Source organism: Rattus rattus, chromosome 14 (genome assembly GCF_011064425.1).
Source record: "Rattus rattus isolate New Zealand chromosome 14, Rrattus_CSIRO_v1, whole genome shotgun sequence".
NCBI classification, from domain to species: Eukaryota; Metazoa; Chordata; class Mammalia; order Rodentia; family Muridae; genus Rattus; species Rattus rattus.
In genome coordinates, this window is record NC_046167.1 from 1,659,363 (window position 1) to 1,669,746 (window position 10,384).

Consider the following 10,384-nt stretch of genomic DNA (forward strand, 5'->3'; position numbering starts at 1 on the left):
AAGCTGCATCCACATTTGTTTCTAACTTTCTATACCAGAAAAGATGCAGCCAAACAATTTCCTTCCATTTAACTAAGACTGGTCACAGAGCAGGGAAGACTAGAGTATCCTTTAAATTCTCAAAACACACAAATGCCAAAAGCATCATCTGGGATGGTTAGGAAAAGACTTTAACATTAAGGAAGAACCGACTTTACACAAGCTGCCTATGTTGTTATTGTTATTGAACAGTTTTGGAAATGGTGCTTCTGGTAAGTAACGTTTAGTAAATGAATGGACTAAGAGTGCTGCCCATAGGAAGACTACATGCTCTGCATGACACAAACAAATCACTACCAAACTCAGGGGCATTTTGATAATCAAAGATCCAAGAACTAGCTGGACGTGGTAGGGTACACCTGTAATCTCAGCACTTTGAGGTCAAGGGAGCAGGTGGACAAGTTCAAGGTCAGCCTGGAATACATAAAAAGGCTGAGTGGGAATATCAAAGAATTACAGTATACTATTTCTAAACAATTCAGAGGTGGTAACAAACACTGATTCTAACAATTAATATTACTATTCTTTAAAAAAAATAGATTTGTATGGGTGTTTCGCCTGCATGCATGTATTTTGGTTTGGCAAGGTTATATAGGGATGTAATGAATTCATGACACAGGCATAGGAACATCTGATGTTGGTATTTCTCAAGAAGAGAATCTGGAATGCCAACAAATGTCTTCGTCAATTTCTAGAGAATAGTTAGGGTAAGTGATGCTCTCATAGCTCAGGTGTTTTTCAGAAGATAAATGATATTGTACTTTATAGTACCTTAAACATACTGGGCTGTGGAGCAGGATTCTCTGCTGAACTGTAAACTCCTGTTATCAAAGGAGCTGTGATAATAAAAATGAATCTTGTGCAAATTACACTCAAGTGCTTGGTTGCCTTGAGTTCCCTGGTTTCCTGCTTCAGTTCTCCTGGACAGAGATCAGGAGGCAACTTGGCCAACTTCTCTCAACATGTCTATGTATCACATTTGTACAGTGCCAAGGAGACCAGAAGATGGGTTAGAATCTCTTAGAACTGGAGTTATAGGCCATGTGGATGCTGGGAATTGAAGGCAGCTACTTATTTTGGAATAGTGATCAGTGTTCTTAACCACTTAAAGACAGGATGAAAGCATTTTAAAAACTACTAACTTACTAATCTAATCTGATAAGAGCTTTTATATAAAGTATGTGAAGACACTTGACAAAAAGGATGAGTATGAAAATGTGTTTCTTGATAATAAAATGTATAGTGTTATTTTTTTTAAGATTTATTTATTATATATAATTACACTAGCTGTCTTCAGACACACCAGAAGAGGGCATCGGATCCCATTACAGATTGTTGTGAGCCACCATGTGGTTGCTGGGATTTGAACTCAGTTAGTGCTCTTAACCACTGAGCCATCTCTCCAGCCCCTAGTGTTATGTTTTAAAACCCTTTTTTTCACAGAGCTTCACAACTACAGTTTTGTTTGTTCCAAGACAGGATCTCACTATGTATCCCCAGCTGGTCTCAAACTCATAGATTTGCTGCCTCTGCCTCCTGAGTGCTGAGATTAAAGGCATGCACCATCATATCCACATCTAGCCAGAACTACTTTCTTAAAATTACATTTATTCATTTATTTATTTTGTGTGCATATATCTTTGCTTATGGGCACATGCTATGGCACATGTGTGGAGGCCAGAAGACAACTTAAAGGTTTTCTTCTTCCACCATGTGGATCATGAGACTCAAATTCAGGTCATCAGGCTTGACACCTGGGTGCCTTTACCCAGAGTCACCTAACCAGCCCACTTTCCCCCTTGTGTTCTTTTAATATCTAATGTTGACTTTGCCAAGCAGTGGCCAAGAAGACTGGGTCTGTGCTCTCCACTACTGCATTATCTATTCATCAAATATTTAAGAACATTTATGAGCTACAGAAAATTATGTTTCCACAGCACAGCAACAGTTCTTTCTCTCTTTTGATTTTATCATTATGGGACAGCCCACTTTCCCCTCTTTTGGGATGGACGTCTTGATATGTAGCACAAGCTGGCTTTGATCTCACAGTCTGTCTGACTCATTCTCCATACTAGCTAGAATTATAGGCCACTCTTTAGACAGTCTACTTACTTCCTTTGGTATCCTTAAGTAGTTAATTTATATAAATGTAATGCTTTATTATGAGACATATAAATAAGGACCATGACTCCCATCAATGCTTCAAGACAGAATCTTACTACACAGCTCAAGCTGACACTGAACTGATCCTTATGCCTGGTCTCTCAAGTGCTGTGTTAGCATTAGTGTACCATTCTGCCACAACAAGTAACAGCTTTTTTTTTTTTTTAAAGATTTATTTATTTTATGTATGTGAGTGCACTGTCTCTGTCTTCAGACACACCAGAAGAGGGCATTAGATCCTATTACAGATGGTTGTGAGCCACCATGTGGTTGCTGGGAATTGAATTCAGGTCCTCTCAAAGAGCAATCAACTCTTAATCAATGCTCTTAACTGCTGAGCCATCTCTCCAGCTCTAGCAAGTGACATCTTGATAGAAGAGTTACATCTATTCAATCTAAGACCTAATGGTGTTCCTCTATGAAATATTAAAACTGCATGATTAATATGGAATACCCTTTGCTACTAGGTAGTGTAAATACTGTTAATTGCAATCTTTAGAGGACAGATCTTGGAAAAAATATCAAAAATTTCCATCTGGGTCACTTTTTGACATCTTTCCATACCTACTTAGAAACATATATATATATATATATATATATATATATACACACACACACACACACACACACACACACACACACACACACACACACCCTCCAATGAGTATCCTATCACTGAACTATAACTCCTAGCTCCAAAGAAACACTGAAGACAGTACCTATTCACTTACATCCTGAGCTCCACAGCAAAGATTTAGGACAATATTCAAATCGAGCTGTATTCTACTTAGAGCTACCTGGGGGCAGTGTGTTCAAAGGTAAAGAACCATGTTTTAGAATGAAGATGTACAACCAGTTCTGGGACTCACTGACATGGCAGTGAAAATAATTTCTTCACTTCTGATTCTATTACTTCTCTATATCATTTATTCTCTTTGAAAGTCAACTCTGCCCCTTAGGACTTTTTTTTTAAGGTTTTCATATAGCCCAGCTGGGCATTCAACTCACTCTGTAGACAAAGATTACCTGATCCTCCTACATTTCTACCAAATGCTGGTATTACAGACCTAGTTGAGAATCGACTTTTTAAAGAGAAAGTGCTCAATATGAATTAAAGACAAAGTTGGGTGTGGTCACTTAGGTCTAATGCACTGCCCGAGGCATAGGGATGGGGCTAGAAACTGAGGAATAACTACTATGATGTATCTGGGGCCATGCTTAGCTCGACAGTAAGTTCCAGGCTACTCTGGGCTACAGCAAAATACAATGTTAGAGAGACAAATTCGGCTTAATTATTGTCTCGAAGGCTTGTAGTCCTTAAGACCTGAAGTAATGAAAGCACTTGCCCCTGAAGAAGACACCTGTGTTCTGATATTCTTAGAGTAGAAAGTATTAGCACATGGGTAAGAAAACATGATGCTTGACCCTCAATTAGTCTCCCTTTTTGCTCAAGGAAACAGATGTGGATGCCAGTGACAAAGATTCTTTCCAGAAAAGCACTCTTCTTATGGCTGAGGTGTCTTTTCTTTTTTCCCTTTTTTCCCCTTTTTAGAAACAGCCAAGGCAAAAAGTATTCAGTGGCATCTTGTGGTAGATTCATCTCTCTCCAAAACATGTCTGCATCTATGCAGATAAAACCCCAAGCCCTCTAAAGTCTAGCTTAGGTATTGACATGGATCCCTGCAAAGCCTATCTTCCTCTAAGATACATGCATGCACTCTTTCTCTTTTTCATTATTCTTTCTACATTACATCAGCTTGCATTTTCTTTCCAAATTCTTTTTTGGATAATTTGTTATATGCATCCACTTTGGTATAAACCACATATGTATAAACGCTACACATTTCGTACTAGTATAGTGTTTGACATATGAAGTGTACACCAAATCTTACTAAAGTTTAAGAGGTGGGTGTTTTTGTTTGTTTTTGTTTTTTAAGATGAAAGGTGAACTGTCATACAATTACTGGGTGGCTGGAAAGGTCTCCAAAACCCAAAGTGAAAAACCACGAACTTCAAAAATCAGTAAGGACCAAGGTATGGATTGATCCAACTCACACTGAAGCGGAGAGCCATTTACAGGGCTAATTGACCGAGAGAAAAATGAAATTGGAATCGAACAAAGTAGGAGAGTTTCAAGGAATCACGCTTACTACTCAGATAATAATTTTACTTCAAAGAAGTTATAGGTCTCTCGTGACACCCTTGGGCTCTTCTCCTTCTAGTGTCCTTCCAGCGCCTTTCAGGTGTGCGTTCTCTGTCGTAAGCACCTGCAGCACTCTAGTCGAGTCCACCCTGGTTAGTAGCATCGCTTTGCGTCGCCACAACACCCTTTCCAAATTTTGAGGCTAACGGGATCCGAAATCCGAAATTGCTAGAAAAGTGAGAGTAGAGATCCCTTTGGCTCTGGTTGTATCCGTGGAAAGAACTACGTCTTCCCGACACACCCCAGTAGCCCCGGCATCTCTCTTAACAGGGCTGCGCTCCGACGCTTCCCCTACCTCAGCCCCTATGTCCCCTTGGTGCCCGATCAGCAGCTCCACACTTCGGGCCCCGCTACTAGTCCCATTCCCCTAGCGTCCCACCCAAGGGGGCTGTAGGACCCGGAGCACGTGAGCGTCTTCCCATTCATTCGGTCTCCGGCTGTCATTGGCACAGTGACCTCTACGCCGCGGACAGCGCGCGCGTCCCGGCCTCACCTGCGCGCGGGTGTCCGAGGCGGCGCGTGTCCCGAGCGGCCCCGCACAGCCAGGGCCTGCCGGCCGCGGGCTCCGGACCGGCGCCGGCCTCCAGGAGCAGCCGGGCCGCCAGCATGACCAGCGCAGAGCCATGGTACGAGTCTGAAAGTCGCGGCCGGCGGTAGCTCCGCCTCTGCCCCAGGCCCAGACCCGGAGCCGGAAGCTGGGCACCGGAAGCGCGAGGCCGCACCCTGTTCCTACTAGGTCCTCTGCGCGGTCGCCGGTCGTCTCTGACTCTCCTCGGAGCCACTGGCTCGGGCCAGTAGCGGCGTCCGCTTTTAGCCAGAAATGTGCGTCCGAACTGTTGTCCTACGCGGGACAAAGCGTGCAGAAATCTGGTTCCGGTGCCTGCTAACCCCGAGGCCATGGTTTCCGCAATGCCAAGTTCGGAGAAGCGCCAACTTTCTCTAATTAGTCTATGCTAATGGTTATTGTGAAACAGAAGTTAAGTTAACCTCGTTTCTCAGCTTTTGGACCCTGTCCCGAAAGGCTTAGAGATGTATACATGCATAGTTTGACTGTTTTGTCCATGTCTGGATATGGGAGACCAACTCTTGGATGTAATGATCAACTCTTGGATGTAAATTTCTTGGATAAAATTTAAAAAAATATATATTTTTCTTTAGATGATCTCGCCGTGTGGACCAGATTGGCTGTGTGTAGATCAGGTTGGGTTCAAATTCACCATCCTTATGCCGCAGCCTGTTGCTGCTGAGATTACCGATCTGCGTCCCCATTTCCAACAATATTTGCTAATGCATACAATGCAGTTCAGGATACACTCTGGCAAGAAAATGTTTTCGTTGTCCATGTTTTATTTGTTCGTTGTGCCTGACGAATGTTGGATTTATTCCGATGTTGAAAAAGCATTTTTATAACAGTTTCATAAGGTGATTATACATGCTCATCATTCTGCCATAATCTTAGGTGGAAGCAATGAGAGACAATGCTAGCACCGGGGAGACTGAAGAAACTTACTGTGTTCCCATGTTGACTTTTTTTTTTCCTATTTATGTATTCAATCATTCACTTTACATCACCCCCCCTCTCCTCCTAGTCTACCCTCCCCCGAAGAAATAAACTAGCTGTAATTTTCTGAATCATATTTTCATCTTGTTTTGCAACACACTTAAAGAAGGTTAACCCTAAGGTTTAGCACATTATTTTCATATTAGGTTTCTATGTTACAAATGAAGGTGATATATGTACATGTATGAAACTGTCAAAGAAAAAAAAAACGTTTCCTGAGGTTTTGACTGAGTGGAAGGGTGTTTTCCTAATATGCACAACAACCTGGGTTCCATCCCAACACCACAAATTTAATGAATGAATGAGTGAATGAGATAATCCAATAGGTAGGTTTTGCCTGGTTTAGTGTAGCAATAAATAGTTTCATGTTCTTTTGACAACGCTACAACCTGTGGCATATTGTTGTTGACTATCTTCCTTTGCAGGTAGGGAAACAGGAGAAGGACAGCAATCTAGAATTCTGCTGGGCATTTTTAATATAAAAATTATCCAGATTTAACAAAAGCCCTGGCTCTTAAAAAGAAGTTGTAATAGGTTGTGGTATAAGCAAAGGAGCACTTTCCTAGTGTGGTCAAGGCCCAGGGTTAGATCCTCAGCCCCAACACAAACACAAAATCCCCAAGCTGCAGTATCTGAGATGCAAGATTAACTAGAAAATATAGATGAAGTCATTTAAGACTTCCAACACTATTGTGTAGCTAAACTCTGACTCCTAATAATCTATCAAGAAAACCCACATAATTCATAGATGATTCTTTTGACTCAACTAGGCTAGCCAGGAGAGGGCGTCTGATGCTGGAGTAGGTGTTTGGGAGCAGTTAGATATGGGTGCTACGAATTGAATTGGGGTATACAACATATGAACCTAATATAAAATAAGAAAATAATATGTTCAGCTTTAGGCCCAACATTTTTTAATGCAAGTGTGGTGCAGAACAACAAGAAACATGGATTCGCAAATTTGCAGTTGGTATATTTATGCCTTCCTAAGAGTCAATATTTAGAGGACACAGTTTCTTCAGTCTCCCTTGCATTGTCTGTAATGCACTCCTTATATTTGGGATCTTGTGCACAGTCTAGAAGATATGTTTTGTAAAACACAGTATGATGTGGCAGGAGGGGGTGCCTTAGCAGGCCCATGCTCAGGCAACACCCCCACCCCACCCCTGGTACCAACTATACAATGGGTCTAGTATAAAATGAAGTTTATTTTAGGGCGTGAGAAGAGGGATTGAAAAGGGAGTAAAGGCAGGGAAGGGGAGGGGCAGAGGGACAGAGAGTGAGAAGAGAGAAAAACGGGAAGAGGCTGGCAGGGATCACTAGAGAGAGGGAGGGGGAGAGGACAGGGAGAGAGAAAGAGGCCAGAGAGAATAATGAGGGAGGGAGGGGGAAAGAGGCAGAGCGACAGACAGACAGACAGACACACACACGCACACACACACACAGAGACAGACAGAGAGACAGAGAGACAGAAAGAGACCTTTTATATCAATCCTGGCTTGTATCTGGCTGTTGCTTGAGAGAGAGAGAGAGAGAGAGAGAGAGAGAGAGAGAGAGAGAGAGAGAGAGAGAGAGAGAGCACTTTTATATCAATCCTGGCTTGTACCTGGCTGTTGCTTGGTAACTGTTGGGTGGCGCCTAGAAGAAATGCTAACATGACAAACAACTTAGATCTTTGTCACTGCACTTAGGCAAATGAAACAGCTAACTCTGACAGGTGAGAACGGGTACAGTTTGTAATGAAAGCATTTTCGAAACTGTCATCTTAGTTTTGGAGGATTGGCTAGGCATTTTGTCATATTGATGATTTCATTGAAATATCCTTGGGAGGCCTGATAGTCAAGGAAGAATTATAAACGTACTACATAAACGTACATATATGTCTTGGTCCAGTTACTCCATGAAACATTCAAAGATATCAGATCAGTGAATTATCAACACGCTACCTAAAAAATGCTAATGCCTGGCTGCTGATGTCATTCTGATGTACATCCATGTACACCTAGATATAATGGAATGACTTGAAATACATTAAAATATTAGAATGATCTATTTTAATGATACTTAGTCTCACTTGCTTATTCTTCATATTATTTTTATAATAAAAGCATTCATTCTCAGAAATAGCAAACATTTTTAGATAAATGAGGTATTTGTTTACATTTAAATTATGTTCACTTTTTTGCTTTTGTGAGACAAGGTCAGGCTGGTCTGGAACTTGGCACCCCTGTTTTAGCTTCCCTAGTGCTTGCATTGCAGATGTGCTTAGGAAACTGCTATTTTAATTCCCTCTCCCTGCCCCCCTCTATGTATGTATGTATGTATGTATGTATGTATGTATGTATGCATGTAGCATGTATGCATGCATGCATATGTGTCAGTGTGTGCACATAAGTGCAGGTGTCCAGAAGACTGGAAGCCTTAGAGCTCCTAGATCTGGAGTTACAGGCAGATTGTTGGTGCTAGTAACCACACTTAAGTCCTATGTAAGAACACTATGTGCTCTTAACCACTGAACTGTCTCCCAAGCCCTTTTGCATTGTTTTTGAAGCATAATTATAACACGGATATTTCCTTTCAGAAAGAGAAAGAAAATGTTGTCCTCTTTTTTTAAGGTTTTTTTTTTAGTTTTTTTCTTTTGACACTTCTATTTAAATTTTTGTTAAAAACATTTTGATCAATATATTTTTATCACATTCTTTTTCCTACCACAACTCCTCCACTTCCCTATTGTCCCAACCTCGTGTTCTATCTCTCAAAGACAAAAAAAAAAAAAAAAAAAAAAAAAAAAAAAAAAAAAAAAACAAAACAAAAATGCCACCAGGTATCATTTACAAATAACTTCTTGGTCAGGGAGGGGCTTTGTATCCATTTTGCCTTCTCAGTGCCGAGGTTTTGTCTGGTTTGAACTTGTGCAGGTCTTGAGCATGCTGACACAGTCTATGTGAGTTCATGTAACTATCAGTCCCGTTGTGTCTGGAAGATGCTGTCTCCTTGGAGCCCCACCACCTCTGGCCCTTATCATCTCTTTACCTCCTCTTCTGCATAGATACCTTAGTCTTGGGGAAAGAGGTTTAATAAAGACATCCCACTCAGCAATGAGTGCTCTAGTGTCTCTCGCTCTTTGCACATTGTCCAGTTGCGATCTCTTTGCTATCTACTACAGGAATGAGTTTCTATGATGAGGAGTGAGGGAAGAGCTGACCTATGGTTATAGCAGTATGTTGTTAGAAGTCATTCTGTTGCTATGTCCCTTTGACAGAATAACAGTAGCAAGATTTCTCCTAGGCTCATGACTTAATCTGGTTAGCAGTGTCAAATAAGAGTTTCAGCTCATGGAGTCAATTTTAAAAAGAAGTTGTTATTCACAAAACAGTTGGCTACCAGTGCACAGGTATATTTTTCAGGCAGGTCGCTGTGCTAGATCACATGGGTTCATGACTAGGTGATATTGTTGATTACTTTTCTCTCGTAGCATGCAAAGTAACTTCTAGCACCATAGATCCTAGGTAGTAGGGGAGAAGCTTGATTTCTCTATGTTCCGTGACACAAGTATTCATTTCTTCAGCAATAGGGCTTTTCCATAAGGTTGTGAAGAATAACTAATAGCCTTGGCAATAGGAAATAGATTGTGATGCTTTTGCGGGGGGGGGGTCTCTATGGAAACCCTTTGTCCAGTGACTCAACAAGATGTAACCTATTCCTGGGACTGGAGATGTTACTTGGTGACATAGACATCCAGTTGAGGCATTGTCTCTCCATTATATGTTAAGTCCATTTAAATTCCTATCAAATACACACACACACACACACACACACACACACACACACACACACACACACACTTTTGGGAAACTTCTCACGTAATGTCGTTCCAATCTGGTATTTCAGAAACTCTCTAGTCCTTCCCTGTATCCCCCCCTCTACTCTGCCCTCTAACCCGTTTCACTTATTCCTCCTATTCTACTCTCCCCTCTATCTCTCTACAACACTCTATTTCCTCTTCAAAAACCACCCTACAAGGATTTTTCTTAGACTATAATTCTTATTATATAATTTTGGTGACATTTTGGAGAGTATAATCTCTATATAGAAATATGGTTTTTGGGGAGGTGGGGAAAAAAAGAAATATGTTTTTTTGTGTGAATACAGTCGTGCAGATGACAGGTGTGTGTGTGTGTGTGTGTGTGTGTGTGTGTTTTTGTGTGTGTGTACTGGATGGCTATGTCAACTTGATACAAGCTGAAATCATCTGTTAGAAAAGAACCTCAATTAAGTAAGTGCTTTCACTGGGTAGTAGTGGCATACACATTTAATCCCAGCACTTAGGAGGCAGACACAGGCAGATCTCTGTGAGTTAGAGGACAGCCTGGTCCACAGAGCAAATTCTAGGACAGCTAAGATTACATAGGAAAAAA

General features: G+C 41.3%; 1 protein-coding gene across 3 annotated transcripts in view; it reads right to left on the reverse strand.

The window, feature by feature from the left end:
* Pdss1 (decaprenyl diphosphate synthase subunit 1) overlaps positions 1-5,177 on the reverse strand; it is a 38,651-nt gene extending 33,474 nt beyond the window's left edge. Inside the window, exons 1-2 of one of the 3 annotated variants that reach the window (XM_032884387.1) lie at positions 4,899-5,059; positions 4,373-4,573 (exon numbers count right to left, since the gene is read on the reverse strand). Coding sequence is in view for 1 of the 3 variants with exons in the window: in XM_032884385.1 (XP_032740276.1) it covers positions 4,899-5,030 (132 nt within the window). In the remaining 2 variants the exon portion in view is untranslated. Of the gene's footprint in view, positions 1-4,352; positions 4,574-4,898 lie in introns of all 3 variants that reach the window. The other 2 variants (XM_032884386.1, XM_032884385.1) reach the window with 2 other exon arrangements.
* Between the last annotated feature and the right edge of the window lie 5,207 nt (positions 5,178-10,384).